Source organism: Carassius gibelio, chromosome A13, assembly GCF_023724105.1.
Source record: "Carassius gibelio isolate Cgi1373 ecotype wild population from Czech Republic chromosome A13, carGib1.2-hapl.c, whole genome shotgun sequence".
Taxonomy (NCBI): domain Eukaryota; kingdom Metazoa; phylum Chordata; class Actinopteri; order Cypriniformes; family Cyprinidae; genus Carassius; species Carassius gibelio.
The window spans coordinates 18,796,025-18,822,185 of NC_068383.1; the positions used below are offsets into that span (position 1 = coordinate 18,796,025).

At 36.9% G+C, this 26,161-nt stretch overlaps 1 protein-coding gene across 6 annotated transcripts in view; it reads left to right on the forward strand.

The window, feature by feature from the left end:
* The window catches only part of LOC128026410 (E3 ubiquitin-protein ligase MARCHF8), an 80,506-nt gene that overhangs the window by 47,167 nt on the left and 7,178 nt on the right, over positions 1-26,161 (forward strand). For 5 of the 6 annotated variants that reach the window (XM_052613518.1, XM_052613513.1, XM_052613515.1 and 2 more), the window contains 4 exons: positions 11,737-11,787; positions 18,603-18,682; positions 18,993-19,814; positions 23,687-23,867. In XM_052613518.1, the coding sequence (XP_052469478.1) occupies positions 11,737-11,787; positions 18,603-18,682; positions 18,993-19,814; positions 23,687-23,867 (1,134 nt within the window). The remainder of the gene's footprint in view (positions 1-11,736; positions 11,788-18,602; positions 18,683-18,992; positions 19,815-23,686; positions 23,868-26,161) is intronic. The other variant, XM_052613517.1, reaches the window with a different exon arrangement.

Here is a 26,161-nt window from a genome sequence, read left to right on the forward strand (position 1 = left end):
ATTAGTCCCGCCCACTACCGGAGAACCTGGCAGTTCAAAAAATCCAGTTGAACTCTCAAACTTTATTTTGACAGGAAAATACAACAAAGTACATTGTTACATGTAGAGCGTCAATTCTGCATGTTATAAGACACTCGCTCAATCTGCTCCCACCAAAGTGATGGAGAGTCGTGCGCCTTCACACTAGATAGGTAGTGATGGGAAGTTCGGATAATTTTACCGACTCCGATGTTTGAGTCTCGTTCAGCAAAATGAAAGAATCTTTTTTTGCGTCATTTCGTACATTTAGTTTATTTTAGCAAAATGTAATTCAAATGATATGTGTTACTTCCCTAACATGTCTACTAACGCAAACGTTGATCACACTACAAACAATACAGAACTATAATGCTATAAGAAACAGAAATAAATTATTCATTATTTACCTGGGTCTTCAGTCTATGATTAGCTCACCTCACCTCTTATCGGATAAGTCTTTGGGTTTGAGTCGCTCCTTCATCACGTAACAGCCCCTTAAGCTTTAACCTATGCAGTCTGAGCCGGAAAGAGAATTGATTCGTTCACCTTTCGAGTCGTTTGTTCTTTTGACAATTTATGTGACAGCATTGGATAGAGAAATACATTTCCTTCCAAATGGGTGCATAGTTATTATTATTATTATTATTATTATTATTATTATTAACTCCTACAGTTACGTGATGCGTTTCTGGTCTCAAATTGTAGCTTTTTATTTCTTATATTTCTTATAAATGTGTGAATTTCTGTCATGATGGTTCTTTTCCATAACACTGAATGTGGTAACAAAGGTAATAAAGAGTTGATTATTTTTATTGTTAAGTCTTTTTTTCCGGCTCAGACTGCATAGATTAAGCTAATGGGGTTGTACCGTGATGAATGAATGACTCGAAAAACACGAAGACTCAAAACAGGTGAACTAATTTCAGTCCAGAACCCGTATGATGTTGGGCATGCGCGACTGAACGAACCACTCCCGAGAATGACTGGAGGAGTCCCGAGTCACATTAAAGATTCGTTCAAAATGAACGAATTGTTCAAGAACGACCCATCACTAATCACAAGTCGCTTGACGGAGAGTGAAACTCTGAAGCGTTCAGTCAGAATGTTTGGCGAGTGAAAATATATCCATTCTAAACTTAAAATCAGAATTTATTAGCCATTGGCTAATATTAGACCTCATGTAGTCGCCCAGAGTGAAGATTTAGTCATATATGGGAGTGATTTACTCGCAGTTTAGAGGGTTGCTGTTTGTCAGTCTGCTACGGCTGAGGCTCTGTGTGTTTGCGTGTGTCATTGTGCTCATGTGAAAGGAGAGCTGTGAGATTGCCGTCTCCATGGTTGGCTATTGTGAGGCCTGTTGTTGTGTTACAGACATGAGGCAGTTTCTGAGCGCTAGTGTGACAGTTTCAGCATCAACTGTGAGCAGAGGGCTTTTTTTCTTAAACCAACAATGCAGCTATTTGTTGTGCTTTCATGTGCTTTCTGTTCCCTGGTTGTGTTTCCTGAATGACCCCCCTTTCGTCTGTCTGTTTCTCGCAGTAGATGTATGCTCAGGTGAGGGTTTTTTATATCTGAAGCGAGACGGGATTACTGTTGAATTTTTTTGCTTATGTCATGTTATACTGACTGTCCGGATGGGGTCATCACACAAATACAGAGCACGGTGAACGGGATTTCACCAAGTACAACATGTTCCTGGATCAACATCCTTGTTGATCCTGGAACAACTTTCCTATCAACCAATCAGAACTGAGGAATAACTTTTCAGGAAATATCTGTTTTAGGCTTACGATTAGGGTTAGATGCCTCCACACCCTTGTTAATCAGTTATAATTTCCCACTGATTTTAGGAATAAATAATGGGTAGGATTAGGCTTACGGGTAGGGAATGGACATTTTTGGACAATGTTGATCCAGGATCATCAAAAGATGTTGATCCAGAAACATGTCATACTTGGCAAAATAACGGTGCCCAACAGACATCCTAACAAACTCAACAATTATGTACACTGAAAAAAACTGGTGAAAAGTTTACTTTGAATCAGTTTTCACTCATATTGTGCCAGTAAAAATGAATTTGTGTATAGTTTTGTTGTTTTTACCAGGCATCTTGATTTGACCTATATTTTATATTGAGTATTTTATATTTTATATAAGTGGTGACAAAATACAGTTCCAAAATAATTTATCATACAAAATTGTCCTTAAATTGTGAATCAAAATGTATTAATATTACTACAAACCTAACAGTATGCTAAAATATTAATGTTGTATGCTGAATTTTTTAATTTTTCTAGACATCTCCTGAATTTTGATGGTTTTGTAGGATTGCACCAATATTATTCTGATTGATAAGCCAATATTTGTTTTCGTCTAATGGCTAATAACTGATACATTTTAAATTCTACACCATTTTGTCTGAATAAAAAATAAAACATTCAGTCGTTTTAAATGTTACAAGTTAATTTAGGCATCACAGCATTATAATGTACAGTATGAAAAATGATTATTCAGTGGAGATTTGCCAAAGATTAGATTTGATGGTGTTATTATATTATTATTAGTGTTTTAAAGATTATCATTAGATGATGGCAAATGGTAATCTAAAATGGGTGAAATGAGCATAAACATTCAAATATTCAAATATCCAACGTCAGACAACATATATCTAATATATGCTTAAATATATAGAATGTTGGCCACTTACACCAATATTGTGCACCTAGTTTCATGCTTTCGAGAGTCAATAACTAACCGTACCAAACACATTGTGGTCGAAACAGACCATGTTTGTCCCTGTTGCTAGTTAAACCCAATTTCTGGGTTATATATCTTATTTTATCCTGCATAGTTTTATTCTATGTTTGTATGTTTTTCAAGAATATCACCCAGCCTATCTGTGGGACATCTGCTTAGTTTGGCTTCTACCAAATAAAAAAGCAGAATTTGCTACAAAATACTAGCGTTTGATTGGATATTAACAACAAAATATATGGAATACATTTTCCTCTTTTATTTTTTATATTTTTTGCCAATTCTATGATTTGCGTTCAGCAATGCTGTCTGCGACCAGAACATCAGACCAGACCTGCGACCCATTTGTGTCCCACTGCTTTGTCTGTTTGCAGTGACGGCCACATTAGTTCAGTGATTATACTGTTTCTCAAAGCCATTATGTGTCATTAAATCTCAATAATGGGCCTTTAAATAATGTCTGTTAATATACTGCCACATCATGAGATTAAGTTCATCGTTACACCATTTACTCTGCCTTAGACGTTTCAGTTGCTCGTACAAAAACCTCCCAGCGATAGAGACACATGTGTCTGTGATGGTGCACCAGCAAATCACATCACTGACAGACACACAAAATTGTAGGCTTTGTGTGAAATCATCTCGTTTGGGAGGGGGGAGACAGAGATTAGCGATCACATGCTCCCCCCCCCACAACATAAAACCTGTTGGAGAGAAGTTGGAGAGGAAGGCATTAGCGAACACATGAAGTGTGCCTGTGTCAGACAAAACGCTCCAGTCGTCTTTGCTCCAGACCAGAGAGAGACAGACAGGCAGATAGAGTCTGATTAGAGATGACTCAGTGATTTGAGGGACTGAAAGGCCTGAGGGTTCTGCTGTATGTTACAGATTATCCCCATTACTGCCATGCTGTTTCTCTTCTATAGCAGTCTACCGTCCGTTTCACATGGGCTACTGTATATGTCGTGCTCACTGCTTCCTACACACTGAGCAGGTCGATCTGTGGATCCCTTCACTTAGCAAAATTAGTTCACTTGGGACGACCTGCAGTGTCTTCAAACGTCAACATCGTTCTGCAGGGTTCAAAAGGGTTTTGAATTTGATAATAATTCAAGCATTTAAAAAAAAACAGTATAAATATGATTTTTTTCATATGTACATTTAGCATTAAATGACTGGTGAGTTTTAATCGAAATATACATCACTGCAGGGGAATACTGTCAGCGAATAATGGCTTAAATTCCGCTCATTTTTTGCTTGTATGACTTGAAATATTGTAGATCTGTGTTCAAGCTATTATTCAACAGTTCAGGGATGGTGAGATTCTTTCAAATGTAATTTATTCCTGTAATGGCCAAACATAATTTTCAGTCTTAAGTATCACATGATCCTTCAGAAATCGTTCAAATTTTTTCATATTTTTGTAGAAAGCATTTTTTTCTAATGATTCTTTGATTAATAAAAAGTTTAAATGTATCATGAATAAAAATATTAGTAATAATGAAAAATTAATATATTAATAATAATAATAATAAATCATTTATAAATGTACTGTTTATTACTTACCCCATGCTTTTATAGTGGTCATCAGTGTTTATTATTATTCTAATGGGAGATATGAGTGAAGGAGGCTTACATTTTGGAAAATAGCACACAGTTGTGTTGTTTTTGTCATGTTTGGAGCTTGATAGACGTGGAAATTATGAACTTTGTGTTGATAAAAGTTAAGATTCTTCAACCAATCTTGCTTTGTAATCAAGAGTATAGCTTACTGATTTAGAATGACATAAGGGTAAATAAATAAAGACAGCTATTTGACTTTTGGGTAAACTGTCTCTTTCACTTGAGCTGAGATGCAGCAGATTTATGCACACAAACCACACATATCATTAGCATCATCATCATAAATATTTGCACAGTAGCTTGTTTGCTTGTATGTCTGATTATGCTTCGTGCATTGCCATTGTCATTCTGGTGAATATAATTATGAACTACATCTTCATGGGGTTTCAGAGGCTGTAGTGGATTGTTTATCATCTATGAATGACCTCTTATTTGCATTTAGACATGAGGGAACAGTCCGGAGGGTCACGGGGGAACACAGAGGTCCCAGTGTCAGCAAACTAATTAGTCTTGACTGGCCTGAGTTAATTAGGAGTGACTTTGAATCCAGCATCAGAGAAAAAATGAATGACTAAAACAGTGTTTCCTATAGGGATGTAGTGTCATTAAAACAACTGATAACCCTCAGCAGAGATTAGAACAATGACAGGATGTCAGTTAATGTGCAAGTGAATGTATTGCGGATGTGCAAAAACTTGAGGAGTTGTGGTCTGTTATGCTTGGATATATCATGTATGGATTTTCGATTTTACTCACTTGTGAAAGTGAAAGTCGTGACATTTGCAAAGTATGGTAACCCATACTCGGAACTGGTGCTTTGCATTTAACCCATCCAAGAGCACACACACACACATACGTGCACACACACACACACAGACATTTCTGACAATTGAGCAACAAGTTCATCCATCAAATCTTCAATAACTGACAGCAGCTTTTATATTTGGGTGGAGAGCGGATCTAAACTTTCAGATGACACACAGCTCTTTTCTCCATCACTGTAAGTTACTGAAACCACACATGAAAACACACACCATGGGGTTTGTTTGACGCATTTGTGCAGCAGAGCGTCTCTCTCGCACTTTATAACGTGACAGATAACTAGCTCAGAATGCGGTTGTGAGTCCTGAAAATAACCGCACTGCATGTGAACTTAACTGTATTAAGGATTCAAATATATATATATACACATACATACAAACAAAATATATATGTGTATAGCATGTGGTTGAACAAGATTAAGTGGAACAAATGAGTGGACCTAAAGTACAACCCTGTTCCCCGTTTCAGTTGTTGAGAAAGAACAGTTTCCTGTGATTCAGTAGAGAGAGTGCTCCGGTGCTTGGCCTTCGGTCAGCTGGGCTCAGTTTCACATGTGGTCATGTGATCTCCAGTTCATGGGCCTCAGAGAGCTGGGGTTTGTTTGACAGGTCAGATGGGTAAACAACAGCTCTTAACTGGAAAAAGACACATAATTGTTTTCATTACCCAGAGTATGAATCGCTGTCTGCCTGTGTGCAGATTTTTTGATATTGGATTTCGAGCCACCATTGTGTAAAAATCATGAGCTCAAACAGGAAAATGCTCCTAGGCGCACTTCCTGCAAGATAGGGTTACATTCCCAGTTTCTCTCACCCTGAGAATCATTGCAGGCTGTTTCGAACTTTTCTAATCATATTACTCACTATTTTTACAGTTTAAGTTGTAAAATAATCATATTTGTGCTCACACGTGTGTCATTTCAGAGAGTATAGATTATACTGTGTAATGTGTGTGAGATCAAAGCTTTTGATTAGTGTAAATTAAACGTTTGAATGGGGTGCGATCCGCTGAATCGCCAAGCTAATCACTTGTTGATGTCAAGTTAAATACTGCATGAAATTCATTGCAGAAGTGGATGATCCCAGCATGCTTCGCTTGCGCGTGACATGACAGGATTTGAAAACCTCTAGTTAAAGCTTGTTTGACTCTCACTACTGCTATTTGTGCAATGGCTCTGATCTGTTCGATAAACAAACAGTTTCGATGTGCACTGTGTATTCTGAATCCGGTGCACTACACAACCTTGATGCAGTCTTTCTGTTGTGTTGCTTCTAGAGGATTTATGCAAATGGTGTGACTTGGGGCTTGAGGGTCTTAGTTTGTGTTGAGGGTTATGAGCTAAGGCCTGTGGGTTTGGGGACTCTAAACTGGACTGTCCCAGCTGCCTCATGAAAACAAGAATTTGGTGCAGCTAAGCTTCAAAGCTATTTTTATGCCATGTTCTCCTAAATTTTGACCATGATATACTGTACACATTCAAAAGTTTCCAGTAAGATTAACCAAAAATATCCATGACTCATTTGATCTGCATATACAGTTTTTTATTTCAGTTGGCTTTTATTATGTATTCATCATCAATAATTAAAAGATTTAAATATATTATAGAGAATAAAGATAGAAGAAACACATTCACTCTTAATCACATGCTTAATATGCTTAAAAGAGCTCTGGGATTCTTGCCTTGTCACATTCAGTTAATTAGCCTGTATTAATCACAAAAAAAAAAGTTGAGTAGTTATATTTTATTTATTTTTTGGTGCTGATTGTTTAATATTTCTGACATCAGAACATCAAATATTGAATGTTTAGCTATTGTCCATCTTTGCACTTTTTCACCATGAAAACTGAAATGTTTTTGCTGTATTTCATTTTCATTTTCCGTTTTTACGTAATTGGTCATCCTTTTTTAAACATATCTTTCTGTCCTAGCAGAGCTAGGGAGCTTGGGAGGACATTTTGGCCATAAGTAATTATAAAATAGTATGAATGGTGGTTGTTGCCCTGCTGTGATGTACATGAATGTCCCATTTCAACTTCCTGTGTCAGTGGGATTTACGTCAACACAGGAAAGAAAATTGTGTTAAACTATTTCATGGTCTTTAATGCTATTTTGCTCTCTGTCCTTCTATCTGGACTCTGGATGGTTGCCTTCATGATCGGAGCATCTATCTCTCTTGTGTCTGTTTACTGTGCATGGCTTAATTTTGTTGTGCTGGAGGATGTTGCTGCCTTGCAGGAAGCAATGATGTGAAATATGACATGTGGGCCGCTTGATTATTGTCTTCTGAAAGGAAATATCTATAACTAAATGTGAAAGGTGCAATTTCATCAGCCGATATTCAAACTCCTTTTCACCCTTCCTCCAGATCGTGATGTTTGTTCTGCTGATTTAATTCTGCTGCTTGTTTTTCTTCATTTTAATTCGCTCCTTTCTCTCTGTTTACACTCATATAACTCTCTCAGTAAAAAGAGCCAGTGATCTCAGCGCTGATCGTTTCTGTAAATTCCAAGCTGTTTTGCTCTTAACAAACAAGTCGTGACCTTGGATGCATTAACAGCAATGTCCCTTTTAGCCTGGGGCAGACACAAAACATTAGTCACATCAACAATATGAACACTTGCTCTGCAAACTGTTGCATTTTCAGAGTACAGCAAGATGTCTTCAAGATCAACCAGGGTTTATTTGAGTTCATTTTTATTTTGCACTTATTTCCCTTGGCGCATAACTGCACATTTTGTATGCTTATTTTTGAGAAGAGGTCTATTGTTACTTTTTTGAAGTGACCACTCTCCTAGCAACCGTTCCTAACACCCTAGCAACCTCATTTCAATTCTCTGGCAAACACCCAAAAGCAATGTGATGCCAAGTTTTGCACAGGCAAGAACTCTTTTGTGAACCACTCGAGTTGCCAAGTCCGCATTTTCTTTTGTTATGGCTACTTAAACTGTTAATGGGTTGATTTTTGCTCCGTAAACTACATAGCTAAATAATGATCACATCTTTTGACTGTAATGCTTTGAGGAACAGTGCCATTTCTTGTTTTGTTTATGGTTTGTTTATGGGAAGTGAGTTCATGTCCTGAGAATTGTTTTGTGTCATTAAGGCCAGTCAAACATGAACTGACAGGAAATGAAGAGGGAGAAAAGGTTAGAGAGAGATTAAAAAAAAAGACAGTGATGGTGAGGTTGTAGCAGTGATCTCATGTGCTGTCTGTCCCTCCTCATGTGCTAAGCTGTATCTGTAGCATGAGGTTATATGTTCTTCATATGTTTTTCTTTTAAATGTAAACTTTAAATGTAATAATTTCTGATGAACGCTTTTTCCTTTAAACCGTCTTAATTTTAAAATGCCTGGCATGCATGTGAACAACAGTCATATTCCAGAGCGTGTTTTAAGAGTGATGTACTGTGGGCAACACCAGGTCACCTAGTGTGAGGTTTGACAGCATGATGTGTCACAGTGAGCGATAAGAGACAAACACATGTGGCCTGCAGTAAGAGAGATAAGTTGATGAACTTTGACCTTAATCATAACACTTACATAAGTCTTCCTTGAATGTAAATGGAAACAGTTTACTTAAAGTACTGTACATTAATGGATTTTTTTTTTCTTTTAAGTTTCTCCTTGAGAAAATTTTAGAATTTTTACCAAATAAGGGTTTAAAAAATTTATGTAATTGTTGTTGGGATTTTTTTGTAATTTTTTGTTTTGTTTGTTTTATAAATTATTGTATACAATTTATTGAAGTATTGTTATTAATACTATTTTAAACCTTTATTTATTTATTTTAGTTTCCCATGAATATAGCCTTTGACGTTGTTTGGTGTAAAATGATTAATAAATAATTAAATAGACTGCTTAAATTGCCATAGTTAGAATAGTTCACCAGTACGGTGATGTATCTAAATCTTTTGTTATTTATGATGTTGCTAAATTTTAAATGAACAGTTAATCATGTGTGCTCTACAGAGTGACCCGTTTTAACTTTTTACTTGACTGAAAATGACCATCACCTTGATTGTGTGCAGTAATATGGTAAAGATGACTAGATGTGTAGCATGGATGAAATTCTGCTTAAATGATAAGTTCACTTCCAGAATAAATGATTCCTGTTAATTTACTCAACTCCATGTCATCCAAGATGTTCATGTCTTTCTTTCTTTAGTGGAAAAGAAAATATTATTGATTATTCAATATTTAATGATTATTCTCCATATAGTGTTCATATATTCAGTTTCAGTGAGGCTTCAAAGGGCTCTAGATGATCCTAGCTGATGAATAAGGGTCTTATCTGGCCAAACAATCAGTAATTTTCTAAAAAAAAAAAAATAAAAAAAAACACAACCACTTTTTAACCACAAATGCTCGTCTTCAAATTACGTAAAGCTGCACTGAAACTGCAATTTGGATCTTCAGCCCCTTAGGTCCCATTAAAGTCCACTATATGGAGAAAAATCCTGGAATGTTTTCCTTTCAACTGAAGAAAGAAAGACATGAACATCTTGGATGAGATTGGGGTGAGTAAATTATCAGGACATTTTTATTCTGGAAGTGAACTAATCCTTTAATAACAGAAAGACAGGAACCAGCACTCGGTCCCGTTCGCTGCCATCTCCATGGTAACAGAGCAGGGCTAGAGACGGGAGTGAAAAGCACAGGAATGATTTAAGATAAAGAGTATGTCCTTCTGTTGCTGCACATGCTCTCACACATATTGGGTCCTCACCATTACAGTTCAGTTCAGAGGGAAAACAATGAGCTCTCACACACTCACCCACTCACTAATCATGGCTCATTGTTGCAGAGCTATTCTCTGCCGAGCACTGATATTAGTACCGTTTCTGCCTCATAATTCACGCAGGACTGGAAATGCTAAATGAGTGTGTGCTGGTTTTCTTCTGTTCTACATGTAATCCTGCAGATTGTTTCAAAGTTTTGAAGTGTTATCTTTTCTTTCTTTTTTTTTTGCATTATAAATGATGCAAGGTTGTAAGCAAATTTTGTTACGGAGACTATTGTGAAGCCTCTCAAGAACACAATAGAATCATATTTGGCCTAAAAAATTATTTTAAAAAAGAAAAGGAATTAAGAAATAAATTTTTTTCATTAAGAAAGTAATCATTTGTTTCTTCTTTTTTGTCTTTTTTACTTTGTGGCATGCTTTTTTAAATGATCATAACTACATATAGAATAACATGCATATATACACTACCATTTAAAATTTGGGAATAGTTTTTTGTTATTTAATGTAAACTTTCATGAAGCAAGGATGCATTAATTTGATAAAAAGTGACCGTAAAGACATTTTATAATGCTACAAAATATTTCTACTTAAAATAAATGTTAATTTAACTGCATATTCATATGTATATATGTATGTCCATACATAGAGAAAAAGAAAACGTTTGTTTTATAAAAGATAGATATTTGTTATAAAACAAGATAAATGTTAAAGAGTATAAAAGTATCAAGACTTCTTATTCAGGATTTTATATATATCCAGATTTCAGGTTTCTGTTTGATTCATAGTTCATTTTTATGTTTGCATGTATTCAGTCAGTCTTTCTGTTTCAGTGAGCCTCTTTTTCTAGACAGTCTTACAGTTTTGAACTTTCAATCTACTATTAACTGATGTCTTCAACCAAGAAAAGAGTAAATCTGTACTTGAACAGCCATTGTTAAGTGTCGTGAAGAAGGGTTTTTCAGTCATTGTTACGCGAGTCTAAGCACAATTTAGCCACCTGAAGAAGGAATGTACGAGGGAAATACAAGAGCCAAACTGATGATTTTTGAATTGCAAATGCTGATATCTAGAGAGAAGGGTTTCCTGATATAAGTAGTGCATACAGTTCATAGACAAAAAACACTGTACATTTAATTCAGTGTTTTATTTCATATTAACACAATCTGAAAACCAAAATTGCTAACTATCCATTGACAAAGCTGTTGAGGATCTCTTGCAGAGGAACTAGGCCTACATCTTCTGTTAATCGACCATTTAATCAGTCGGTCACTATTACGATCCTTTCACTGCCCTTCTTCAAATATTTTAATTTGCTTTGCTTTACCTTTGCTTAACATTACATTACTTTAAAATATATATATATATATATATATATATATATATATATATATATATATATATATATATATTGGAGTTGAATAAATCGGTGTCTCAGAGTAGAACCAGCTGTGAAATATAGCAGACCTCTTACATTACAGTCATAACTGACCTACGTATAAATAATATCACAGTAGGAAAAAGACAGCCCTCTTCAATGTTTAAGGGTGGAATTAAGCAGCCAAGAAGTGTTGAGCATAAAGGCCATTAATTATCATAATCATGTGGTTAAATTACAAAATGTGTAGCTGTGTTTCCTTTGAAAGATTCTGAAGTTTACTGAGCTATTAAAAAGCATTCAGTCACATGTGACTTTGTGCTTGTTCTCTTAGTCTCTGTTGAAATGATGGTTAAGCACTGTTCTCAAACTTGTTCTGCCCTTTTCTCTCTTCCACAGAATGAGAAACCGCTTGGTCATTCTGCAAGCAGGTCCAGCAACATTTCAAAGGTATGAAAATCCTTTTCCTTTTCCTTTTCCTCTTCTACTGAGAGTGAGAGAGTGGCCTGCACCTGCTGTCTGCAAATACTTTCATTCTCTCCTAAATTTATTCCATTAGGATTTCTAAGCAATGCTTTTTTTTCAGACTGAAATATATTTATTTGCCTGATGCAAAGGAGATGGGAAGGACATTTTGTCTGACCTAGAAGCAAGCAGACAATAAAAAAAAAAAAAAACTCAAGGGCTCATTTTATGCTTATGTAGACTCTTTCACACTAGTTATTTATTTTTCAGGTCAAAGAAGCTTTGTACTTAGTCTGTTTATTATCCAATCTTGAACTCTCCTTTCCATGTTAAAAGGACACTTGTTTATTTAGTCATTTAGTCTATCTGTTTATATAAATATATCTGTCTGATATTTAATGAACACCGTGCCATGGGCTTGAAACATATTGAATGCTCTTACGCAAATGAGACCTGAATGCTCGCAAGTGCTCATCCGCTGTATACTTAATGTGTTCTTGCATTTAATATTCTGTTGCCATAACAAACCTCTGTAGTAAATGGGCTTATGGTTACCCTTAAATGTCTATGCTAAAGCGCCATTAGGTAGCTAGATGCATCTGCCCTTTAGTGGTGCAACGGATCACAAAAGTCACGGTTCAGATCAAATTACGGATTTTGAGTCAAGGATCAGCAAATTTCGGATCAGCAAAAATAAATAAATAAAAAGAAAATTATGTAATAGTCGACTAACCTTTAGTCAGAGAGAAGAGGCTTGGTCGACCAAAATTTTTTTAGTCGCTTAGTCGCGGAAAAAAAAAATCCACAGGAAGCAGTGAGGTCGCACAGTCCGTGATGGACAGATCGTTAATGGCGGTATTTTGTGGCAATACAAATCATTCATTGACCTCAAATGGTTAATAATCTGAAATAATTAAGTAATTTAAGTAACAGGATGTGCTTTCTGCCATCTCGTCCACTGTGAACTTGACAGAGAAATTCTGCGTATACTTGCCTTACAGACATTAACTAGATAAATAGAGAAAGAGAGAGAGTGAAATGTCCACTGTCAAATGAAACAATTCAAATCTGAAAAAAACTAATATTCTCAGATGATGTTATCTGTATGAAACTTGCATGCAACCGCATCGAAACACTAATTTAGCTTTAGCGCTTATTAGGCTATGTAAACAATTAAACTATCATTAGCATGATTGAAATGATTTATTAATAAACATGCAATTATTTGACTAATGCTTAAAATGAACGACTACTAGTTGAATCAGAAAAATCTTTAATCAAGTGAGGCCCTAATTAACATTGAACTAAATTGAATAATAGTGCCTTTTGCACCGCGGGAACCTTTTCATAGTACCAACACTAATTGTGGAACTACCCCCTTTTTGACATTGTTGTTAACATTGTTCTTCTTTGTTTCCATTGGTGAACACCGTGCACAAACGAGGTGGCTGTAACTGGCTTATGTCACTTACTAGTACACCCTGTCGGTGCAAATGCAACCCTTTAAAGGTAATGTGAAATAGTTTGTGCAAAATCGTCTGTATGTAGTGTTGGATCTAAATCGATGCGAAAGGCCCTAATGTTGTATTTTTGTTTTACAGAAATCTCTATTGTATGAAGTGATTTGCGTGGCATAATGAACTGCATTTAGAGGCATTTTAAAATGCATTGATGAATGTAATCGAGCTTCAATAGCTATGCATATTCACTTATGTATATTTATGTATGTTTGCCCTTGTTGTAAATGCTCTTTCTTTTTGTTGATTTATTTATTTTTATATGAAATTAAACCAACTTTGGACTTGGATTCCAACTAACTATTGGTTTATTCCAAGAAAACAGATTTGTTTTCACCCTATTCAAATAACTCCTACCCAACATTCATCTTGATTTGACTATTTAAAGACAGATAGCACTATGTTAGCCAGTGGGTTCATGTTGGGATCAGGTCTGTCAGGCGCTTTCACTTCACAACATGGATCCCTTCCTCTTAGTGGAGATTTGCTGCACTTCTGCGTAACATTGAGCCTCTTAACAGATAAACTCTTTACATGAATTAATAGATCTCAGGGTCACCTGCTCTGAGAAACACTTCACAGGTTTAGTTCAAGACATTCAGCTATTGAAGACTTCGGGTTCATGTTGAAGCCTTGAGCACTTTAAGGCTGTTTTCGCATTTGGTTTGAATGTGTGGTCCAGTTTGAGTCCTTATTTTGCACATTGTATATATGGTACAGTAGATACCATAATGACATCTGCAAACAGTGGTAGAGTTCAAATGTAGCTTACCTTAGATCACCTTTTGAAGTGTACATAAGGTGAGATGGACTTTGTACAGAACTTTTATAATTTAAAAGTTTTATAACTTAAAAATTAAGAAAACTAAATAACTTTTCCCCCCTTATAATTTAGAGCTTTATTGCTTTTATAAGTCTAGAGTTTGTCTTCATTTATTTTCAGAGCATCATGTACTGTAGCACATTCAATTGACTGTTTACATGCACCAGAGAGCATCAGGATGATCGTTGTTCATCCCCAGTGGAAAAAAATCATCTCAGCATTCCAGACCTCATTTGTCTCAGACAGGACAAATAACATGAGAGGTCCCATTACAGTTGTTATCACTTCAGTGTCTGACACGCACTCCTGCTGCATGACGAGGTTTTGACTGCTGAGAAACCCAAAGGGTCCTAATAGAGGTCCATGGGGTGTTCCTGTCAGCTCTGTCATTTCAGCCTCACATTAAGCAATCAAACAAAACAACACACTCAACTGATCCATGTCAATGTTGTTATTACCCAGAAACCTTCTGGTTGAGCGATTTCCTTTTTTGTTCATATAATGAAAATCAGTGTATTCCATGTCCAACTATGCAACATTGTCTCTACCAATGGTGTGAGTTTGGGGCGGGACTTTCTTTTGTCTGTCCAATAGTAGATGGGGACTGTGTCACTTGCAGATCAAGTGTACTCAGTTCAAGTATGGTCTTAAAGAGGAAAATCAACATTATGGTCTTGAAGAGGGTAGACTGTCTTTGGTTCATTAGAGAACATCTGTTTTGATCCCCTCTGAATCATCACGTCAAATGTCACATGTGATTGACAGACCTTTAATTTGGCAGCATCTGCATTAATTTCCATAATCATTCTGTAGACGTCTCGAATTGTGCAGATGATAATGTACAAACAATTAGCTGCAGAGTTATTATGCTTCCAGAAAATTGGTTCAGGTTGAACAGTCTGTTTAAATGCTTTTGTGTTTAGTTCTGCCTTTCATTCTGTTTCTGTATACAACTTCTTCCTACTTTCCTTTTGATTGCTGTTTAGACTCAGTCCAAACGATCACACGCCAGTAAAATCCACCTCATTATGAAACACATTCTTACTGACTGCGTCACACTGGAGTTTTATCACTTAAGCAATAATTCCATTGAAATGAAACCCACATTGTATAATCATTTATTTCTTCATTAACATACTCTGAATTAACCTTTATTGTCAGAGTTTTTTATTAGGCCTGTAAGTTACTGATATAATGTTCTTATTCACAATACATGCAGCAGTACCATGTTTTATAAATGACTTCAAGTTAATTAACTACATTTTACACTAGTGGTTCTTATCCAGGGTGTCAGGTGATGACTTAAAACTATTTAGTTTGTGTATTAACCCCAGTTTTTGGCCTTTTCTGCACTTGTGCTTGTGTTGGGGCTGAGTGAAGGTTTTAGAGCGTGTAATCTTGGCCCAAGATGCTTGGTCACTGTACTCTCTCTCTCTCTCTCTGTGTGTGTGTGTGTGTGTGTGTGTGTGTGTGTGATGAATGGAACCATGGAGAGAGGACGGTGTCCCAGAATAACACCCATCACTAGGAGCAATTTAGCCCTCTGGAGGCTGATGGCGCACACACAGACTTTACAGTAGCTTTGTGGAGAAAGAAAGAGACAGGGAGGGCTTATGAAGGCTTGCTGAGTAGATTTTAGATTTGGAGGCAAGGACCTACTCTTCCTTTCTTATTTATCCTGCATGTTCATTCTTTCTTCTGTCTGTTCTCTGATAACATAAATCAAGTCACAAACATTTACTTTGAGGTTTGGCATTCTCAGGTGATGGAGAGAGAGAGATTTATTGTCAACGCAAAACTGCATTAATCTGATAAAAAAATACAGTAAAAACACTAATTTTGAGAAATATAACAACTTCCTATTATGTAATTTATTCCCTTAATTGGAAAGTTGAATTTTCAGCACCATTACTCCAGTCTTCAGTGTCACATGATCCTTCAGTAATCATTCTAATATGCTACATTGAAGCTCAAGAAACATTTATAATTATTATGTTACAAAGTTGTGCTGCTTATTCATTTTTTTTAATGGTACTGTATTTTCTCAGTTCACTGTGCAGTGACTTTCACAAATTCATAGTAAGTTATTCGTAGCTTGACTCCTCTGAAAACTGTAAACATTGCTCATTGCTTGTTTGTTTTGTGCATCCCAACCAGTCCAACATAACAACATACCAACAGTGGCTCAACCAGTAATGTGAGTTTAGGTTGGGACTGTCTCTCAGTTTGAATTTAGTCTAGTGGAAGTTAGTATGTTGTTACATACCAATAATGTTCCCTCTAAACTGCATGCATGCACTTCTTATGATTCTCATAAGAATCTGACAACAACAAAAAATAAACATTTAAAATATCAAAATTATGTGGGAAAGAAGCTAAAGATTTCTTGAATTGCTGCCCATTCAATTTAGTTCTGATTCAACTCTACACATCCATTGAAATGAGTGACAAAGCACCTGTTTGGGCATGTCTAGAAACTCAAAGTTGAGTCCAACCTGGCAACCTCAAGTGACAAAATTGCTGTCAGTGTGAACTGGGCATTAGACCATGCTGTCAACATCTTCACTAGAAGCACACACAGGGACGGCTGCGTTTATAAATTTCTGTTCTGGTTTCAGAAGCACTTGTTTCACAGGTTTGAGCAAATATCAGTGCCAGGTTCGTGATCGAGAATAAATGACTTTGTGTTATCTCTAAATAACTCCCATAGTGTGTCTGAGAGACAAACTGCTTGCCTCTACAAACAAGTTTATCTTTTCTTCTTTTTTTTCTCTTTTTTTAAATGTGCACAAATTTACCCACTGATAAATTGAATTTACACACTGAAATGTATTAGAGGTGAGTTCTATAACCACAGGACTGTTTTCCCATTCCTAGCGTCTTTGCTCATGTGTCCCTACGTGTACGACTCTGTGCCTCATCTCTATCCAATTTTCTCCAGTGAGTATGTGGTTTTGTCAAAGGTTTGAGTGGTTTTTGTTGACTCACACATGGCTGTGTGTGTATTATCACATCTCAGAGGGAGTTTTCACAAACATGCACCCTGTCAGGCTCGAAAATACACCCTCTCTTGCTGACCGGGTCTGCAAGGAGCCGAAATGACACAGTTAATCACATTTATACTGTTGTCACAACTTGGCTAAATACTTTACACTATTGGTAAAGCATGTGAAGCAGTAATCCTGTGTGTGTGTTTTAAATACTATTAGTATTAGAGACTATATGCATTTACCTAGTATTTATATGTATATAGGATGTATGACTATGAAGTAACACCTAAAAAGTAACATCATTTGGTAATGGGGTTACGAAATACGCATAAATAATGAATACAAAATAAATGTTTTATTTTGTATGATTTATTTTGATCTCCTGAGACAGACAATCAGCATTTTCCCCAGGCCCTATTTTGTTCCCCATTTGTGGAAAGTGTCATTAAATGTTTGAAAATGTTCACATCTTCAATTCCCAAGTAACATAAACAGAAAAGTGTGTGTATAAATGTGAGTGTGACTCATATGAAGTTATGGCTGAGTCTGAATTGATGTGCTAATATAAAGCCGTCACTCAGGCATTTTACTTCCACACTAATCATGCCTAAAAACACACTATTATTTTATTTTTTAACATTATTCATCAAAGATGTGTGTGTGTTTGACTGTGCGTGTCAGCTTCGGTGTTTGTGTGTATGTTTTTGTAGAGGGCAGTTCCGGACACTCTGTCCTGTATTGATCCTTGTCAGGCCCTGGGCTATAGATTCTCTGTTTGTTACAGATAGAATCGATAGGTAATTAGTCTGGGACATAAATGATGGAATCAAACACTGTGCATGTGATCCATGCTGCTTTGATTCAAAAGCCCAGGTAATATTAGTGTGTGTGTGTGTGTGTGTGTGTGTGTGTGTGTGTGTGTGAGAGAGAGAAATAAGTTTAAGGGTAGGATATTCCCTTTGTCACAAGTTTTTATTTGTCTTATATGAGAAATCTTCAAGAAATTTAGATTAAGGTGTTAAAATACAGTAGTGATGTGTGTTCTTTTTGACAATTGGTCATAATTTCATAATTGGTCTTGCATATAGTAAACTTAACCATACACCACATATTCCATTCAAACATTTGGGGTCTGTAAATTTTTAAAAACTAAACTTTTTAAAGTCTGTCGTGCTTAACAAGACTTGTTGCAAGACTGCAACAAGTCCCACCAAATCAGAACACTAACCTTGAGTCTTACTGACTCAAAACTTTTGAACAGTCCTGTATAGTCGCATATATAAAAAGATTTACAGAGTGTCGTGGCAGTGGCTATGTGGCTGTAATGCATTTAATTCAAGTCGAACCAAAAACCATAAGCTACATTTACGTAAAACATTTTGATGCCCTGCGTGGACTGGGATTTCCATCAAGAAATACTCCTTTAGTTAATGTTTCTAATTTGCTGCTGTGGTCTCTGTTTTCATACAGGCTGGAAGTCCGACCTCTGTGAATGCACCCTGCAGTTTCTCCAGGACTTCAGTGACGCCCTCGAACCAAGATATATGCAGGTAGATATGCCCCAACTCCAGCCTGAATCCTCTGTGTATGGTCCTGCAGTATGGTCATGTTCTGAAAGAGAGCGAAAGATCCAAAGAGAGCCAGAACTGTCAAAACATCATTGGGCCAACACTGCCATCCATCTTGATTCTGGCATTTTGTTTTCAAACCTTCCTCACGGTTCCTCCCACCTGTCTTTTTGTAATCTTTCTCCATTTGTTCTCTAATGCATGTTGCATGTCTCTTTACGTCTGTTTTCTCTCTTCCCATCTCTGTTTCTGTACCTGTCTTTCTGTTCCATCCCTGTCCTCTCGTATACAGTTCTAATGACCTCGCTCAGGACCAGAAGCCTTTACAGGCCACTGTAGTGCTGTTGAACTCTAATGGTAAAAGCTCAGCATCTCAGGGTGTCACCATGACCACGCTCTGCCTGGACTCCCCCACCAAACCCAAGAATAGGACCTTGTTTGGAAAAGAATGGCTCTCCCTACTCAAACCATCAGTCAACTTGAAACCAGATGGAGGCAGTCTCAAATTCTCAAAGTCACTGAATGACGTGGGACAAAAGATGGACGGCCTATGCAACGGTCTTCACTTTATAGACCACACATGTTCGGATGGGGAGCTGGGAGCAGAGAAGGAAGAACTCCTGCAAGGTGACCACATCAAAGCCCTCAATAGTCAAGCTTACTCTCCGCCTCCATTTGCTTTCCATCCTCCATCCTTCCTCAACAACTATAAATACATCTCTAACCCAGGGCCTGAGCACTGCCTGGCTCCCCCTGCTCCTCCCCATTCAGACCTTCAAAGAAGCTCCAACTTCCTGCACCTCATCTTCCCGTTCACCCGTTCGTCCACCGCAGGAAGTCTGCAGGCATCTCAAATGGGAAGCTACGCTCCAAGGCTCCACATCCCCAAGTCATCCAGCACTATGCTGGAAGTCAGCGAGTCTTGCTGTATGGAGGAGATGGGAGATGACGAGGTGTTCGAGGAGGTCTCATCCCACTGGAAGCTGAAGATGGAGGACTTGCGTGCTCCTCTTTGCTCCCTTGAGGAAGACGGTGACCTGGATCGATGCTGCTCTCCGCTGTCAGAGAAAAACGTGCCACTGTCACCCTTCTCCCTGTCGGGGGACTGCTGCAGGTTGGTGGGACTAACTCACTCCTGCTCAGCCCCTCTTACCCATGGGCTCCACCTCTAGAGTGATTCATCCTCATAGTCCTACCACACACACCTGGAAATTCATTTCCTACCAGTCCCCGTTTATCCTTCCTTTTAGAGGCCTGTTAGTGCTATGATGGTTTCTAATTTTCTTCTAATAGTGGTCGATAATGAGGTTTGAATATGAGTGGAGTTATGAATGTTTATGATCCACTGTCTGAAAGAGAAAGTGCCCAACCTTCTTGGTGGGATGTGATGCATATTGTATTGCAGCACTGTCATGGACACTCCAGGCAGATTTCCTTGGAGAGATCCAGTGGATACTCGAGGTATCTTCTCAGTTGACCCTTCGCCGGGTGTTTGATTGACAGGCGATCTGGCCAATCATTACTTCGAAACTGCCGTTTTGTCCGACAAACAAACCAGACAGGAGAGTAGATTTATGTTGCCGGACTTAAACTTGAAAAATGGTGTGTATTGATGATTTTCCAAGGTTGAAAACAAGATTTATTAAAAAGCGGGTTACAGCTAAATGGTGTTCTAATGTGAATATGTGTAGTATGAATGTAATCTGGACGTACTCGCAATGTTTTCATAGTCATGTGATCTATCAGCGTCAGTTATGTCACTAAACAGCCATTTATAAATTCTCTCATGTGGCCTTGTGGGGTGATAAAGTGTCCTTTGGATGCACAGTTCAGAATCTTGCTGGAAGTAGTAATACATAAGTATGAATACTGTGGCTTCAGACTTACTACTGTTTGTTTTAGTTTTTTTTTTTTTATGCTGTTTTTTGTCAGCCGTATAGTAGGAAAGCATTCGGATGCAGCTTATGTTTGTTTTTAAAATGGCTACATCCAACAAGCTTTTTGAGAAGATCTGCTTATCTCTAAGCTAAAGTCAGTGCTTAACACTTTACCTGAGCTACACTAGACTTCTGTTTTTTTATTTGTTTCTGTCTTAAGGGTGAGAGGAGGTTTCTTCCCACATGTATTACCACTCTCACGCAGTGCTGTAAAAATACATGTGCTCTTAAAATAGCTGACATTTAGAGATCAGCCAGCAAGACTTATTGGTTTAAACCAGAGCTGAAAAACCGAGGCTTGGAGATCTGCCACCAAGCATGCTCAGGTGTCTTGAGGTGTGACCCATGGCAAGGACACATTTCGTTGTGAGAGGACCATCACATGTACTGGTCCATTTAAATGTTTTAACTGCATCTGAATATTTTAGTTTATGAGGGATCTATTCATGGAATACTAGGAATTATTCATACGTTTCTGTCTGCTCATTATTATGTGCTCAGTCACGTCAGCAGTTATATTTTAAAGAGAACATCTCAAGCAACAGTGAAAACTATCTAATTCATCATTTGTACCCAAAATTTTCAATGAAGCCACGATGCACCATTTTCCCATGTATTAAAATCTTTGTGAAAATACATGTAAAAAATGTATTGGTAAAATTGGTGCATATAAATTAAAATAATTAAATATAATTTTTGCTTATGTTAATTTAGTGAAACAGGAAATCTTATTTGAGTATCATAGAATTACAAAGTATCATATCTGCCAGTGTATTTATTTTAGTGCTATGATGAATGAATGCTTGTCTAATGAAATCATCTGACTGTTCTACAACAGCAGTTGTGAAAAGATAGAAACAATTAAATGTGGCAATTGGATTGAGTCTTTCTATTTTAAAGTAATCTAATGTAGCATTATGTGATTGTCTTGATATCTTCTGATTAAAAAAGAAAGGAAGTGAGAGAAGGAAATTGTCATGTGGCCTTTGTCAAGAAAAATATGAGCAATCATAAACAAAAGGAGTCTATTAAAACGATGTCCCATAAAGCTCTCATGGACGTTATTACACACTCTGCTCAGACTGGGGCTGTAAAGCCATGTGTAAGATGATGGAGATGTGACAGGCATCGTTTTTCTCTTTCACTGTGTTGTTTCTTGCTATGATCTTGAAGAGCCCTGACTGGATCATGCCTTTCTGAAAATAGTCATTATCCTGTTCATTCAGTCTGAAAAGCCTCCTCTCTGGACGCTGACACGGAAGCAATCTTCCCTCTCATTTGTGCCCCGGCAGATAGTTAACATTTAAAGCACCCATATCGTGGAGAATATGATTGGTACATCCATTACAGCGGCTAAACCATGTGCTGTGACCGTAATGCCAGTTGTCATATGATGTTGTTCTGCCAGTAAGTATAAGCATCAAGGATTACATTTATGCTTGTCTAACTATAGTTTTTTTCCTCATACCATTGCTCTGGAAAGTACTGCTGTTTAAAATGCTTGGAATCTTTAATGAAATCACAGTCTAATCTCTTGTCTCTGAAGACTTTGGATTTTACACATTTGGCAGATGGTTTTATTTCAAGCGAATTGCAGCATTCAAAGTGTGCATTTTATCATATTGCGTTTCCTGGGAATCAACCCATGACAGTGACATTGCACTGAGTTCTGCAAGAAATGTGCAGTTCCCCTTTGCATTCGTTTCAAATCCACCAGCAGCCATGTTAATGAATAATGCAACAATTCTTTTGAAAACAGTAAAATGTGCATTACATACTCAATAATTTGCATTCTGTAAATGATTATTTATTTCCCACTGTTTTGTTTGTGTCTAATTGCATCTTTTTTGCTGCTGTCATAAAAAAAATGTGTTAATTCAGGAGAAATTCTTATTTACAATTTATTGTTATTACATTTTTTCCATTTATCTATCTATCTTTTCTCCAAACCACTTGACCTATATAGGGCATGTAGGAACCTGTTTGGTTTGGTTTTCAATTTATCAATCCATATTTTCTCCAAACTGATTGTCCTACAGTATTTATTGTTTTTGAGTTATTATATTAATATATATAAATATATAATAATTAGTATTGCTTTGGCTCAAGTGGTAGAGCATTGCGATAGCAGCACAAGGTTGTGGGTTCGATTCCCAGGGAACACATGTTAGGTAAAAACTGTTAGCCTGAATGCACTGTAAGTTGCTTTGGATAAAAGCATCCACTAAGTGCATAAATTAATATTACATTTGGTTTTGACCATTAAAAGTCAGTTGATCTCCATTTTGAAATAATGTCTCTTCCAGATTAGCAGTCATGTGTGGTGTTCTCTGAAGAGCACCAGTGAGATCTGAACTCATCTGTGATTCACTTTGAACCACCGATTGACTCAGCGGAACAATGGTGCTGACATATTCATAATATGAATGTTGACATTTGTCACACAGCTGTTTGTACGTGTTGCTTTCCCAGATGACTTCTAAGCTCATAAAACACATTAAATTCATATGCATAAATGCCCACGAGTGGTAGAGAGAGAGAAGGGAAGAAAAAACACAACTCAGATCTCAAAAACATCTCATTTGTTTCTTAGCAATGAGATTACATGGAGAATAAATGGATCCTTCATCTTATGTCCTGCTCTGTCTCTGTCTCTGTCTCTTATCACCCCCTGGACACTCTCCTCGAACCCAGCCATCCTTCCACTAACAAAAAGCTTTTGGGTTTCCCCCTGCTTGTGTGATTTAAAGTTCTGTTGATGTTTCTGTACTGAAATACTTTCCAAGAAACTGCATGTTTCTGTCCCAACTATTGGCTTATTTTTAGCCTGTTTATAGCATCCACTTTATTTTTTGTGTTTTTTTTTTGTTTTTTGTTTTTTTGGAGATTATAGCTTATTCAAAACTTTAAAATCCTCACAGCAAATATTAAGAATCAGTTGTGGTTACAGCTGCATTATGAGATGAACAGTATTATATAATATTGCTTTGCAGTGGTTTTAGGAGGATGACTGAGTGTTTCTCCCTCTCTCTCTGTAAATAAACGGTAGGATTTGCCACTGTGAGGGGGATGATGAGAGTGCGCTGATAACGCCCTGTCACTGCACTGGGAGTTTGCGGTTTGTCCATCAGTCCTGTCTGCAGCAGTGGATCAAGAGCTCAGACACACGCTGCTGCGAGCTCTGCAAGTACGACTTCATCATGGAGACCAAGCTCAAGCCACTCCGCAAGGTAACGTTACAAACCTGTACACACATTCAGGTGGAAAAATATTCTGATTCAACTGCACATCTTTAAAAGCCTTCTGTAAAGTGTTAAAACACGCCCTTATAAAACAGACATTAATGTATGTGAATTTGTATTGGATTAAATTACATATTGACTCCACTTACAGTAATTATAAACCTGTAAATAGTGTATATATAGTGTATATAAACCTTCAAGACATGTTTAACATGGACGAGATACAAGTCAGTAAGCTTTCAATAAAAAGAAAGCATGCATATAATAAAAATAGGGACGTATATATTTAATAATGTGTGTGTGTGTGTGTGTGTGTGTGTGTGTATAAATATATATGTATGTATATAGTTATATGTATATAGTTTTTTTTTATCTGCCAACATTGTAATTTGTGTATGCAAATTTTTCCTATTTTTACATCTAAGTCTTTATAATTTATTTATTACATGACCTTAATAAGCTATGTTTCATCTTAAAATGCTTGTTTGGTTTTGACACTAAAGTTCAGTTCGGAGCAGATTAAGCTCAAGGCTGGAAATCTTTATTAATGAATACGATTCAATTCATATTGCAAAAATGAACAGCTGTTGCCATTTGGTAACATTTAGGAACTGCTGGAACTGTATTAGGATACTTGATGGAAGAATAGTTTATTCTGGTGATTATTAAAAAGTTACTAATAGAATATTGGTATCTTTTATCATATTGCTGTATAGTGACGGCACTCAGGGCCGTGTGTAATGAAGTATGAAGCCACAAGAGGCTGTGAGTGACATTCATTCAGTGTAGATGAGGAGCAACCTGTCCTTTTGAGGTGATTCAATACAAGTTAGTCCATGAAACCTGCAGGAGGTTTTGATAATTAATTGTTACAATGAATCATTTTTGAGTAACATAAGATGAAAATCCAGCCACTTCAGTGTGTAGTCTTTGTCCACTGCATCCTCTTTTAATTAAATTTCTGATGCTGTGTGTCTCAAATGGGGTTTAAAGTAGGGCATATCTAGGACAGCATTTATGTCACCAAAGAGACTGTGCAGACTTCCTCAGAGAAAGAGAGAGAGAGAAAGAGATTTCCAGGTGTCTGCAAGATACTTCAAATGAACTAAGACTGACTGTTTACAAGTACACTCGGTTAGTGTTTTATCACTGGCTGTAAATTGATATTTGAGTCATTGTTCTGTTGAATAGGTTATGAATTTGATTGTGTTGCCAGGTGTTACTCATGTTAACAAATGAGCACAGCAAGTCAACGTCAGCATCCTTCCAGAAGAAAGAGTGCAGATCAAATCTCATCTCAAATTTAATTTGAATGACACTGAAGGGGAAACAAGAAATTCGGATTCGTTTTTTTTTGTTTTTGTTCAGTGGTTGATTGTTAAACAATTACATTTGTCCTCCCTTAATCCTCAATACACCATGTACATGTAAAACCTTCCTCATGTCCCATTTAGTTTTCCCTGGGTTTTTGCATCAGGTGAAGTCTTTTCTGTTTTCTCAGAACCTATTTTTGAGCCCGCTATCTAATAAATTATTCAAAACCAAAATAGCTGGGGCTTCTTGTCTACAGAAATAAGCAATGTTAAACATTTCAGCTGTTCTCTGTTGTGAAAGTTTTGACTTTGAGGCATGTCCATTGTCAACATGCTGTATGTTCCTTTAAAAATGTCTCTCTCTTATGTTGTATATCTTTATTTTGTATTTATTTGTTTTGAGAGAGAGAGAGAGATTTTATGTCTGTGTGTAGACAGAGAAACTTTTTAATATAATCTATTCACCCAACTGACAGGTTTAATACTTTTTCATTGACTTCCATTGAATTTTTTATTACTTGGCCAAAAGTATGTGTACACCTGAACACCACACCCTTATGTGCTTGAGCATTTCATTTCCAAACCATTGGTGTTTTCCAAACCAAGAGTTTGTCCTCCCTTTGCTGTTATAATAGATCACAGTCTTTCTGGGAAGATATTCTGCTGGATTTTGGAAGATGTGTGCAATTGTTTATTCACATTTAGATGCAACAGTATCAGGGAGGCTCACAGTCGGTAGTGTTCAGGTCGGAGTTTGTGTAGATTGCCAAATGGCCAGTCAAGTTCTTCTACATCAGATTCAGTAAAACAGTAAACCACTGGTGCCGTTTTGACAGACACTGAGCTTTTTGGTACATCTTCATCTGCTGTTTATCAAAAATTAAATGAATGCCAATCTTTTTGATTTTATACAACTATTAGCATATAAGTTGCTGAAAGAGTCGAAGAGTCCACCATCAGATTCTGTAG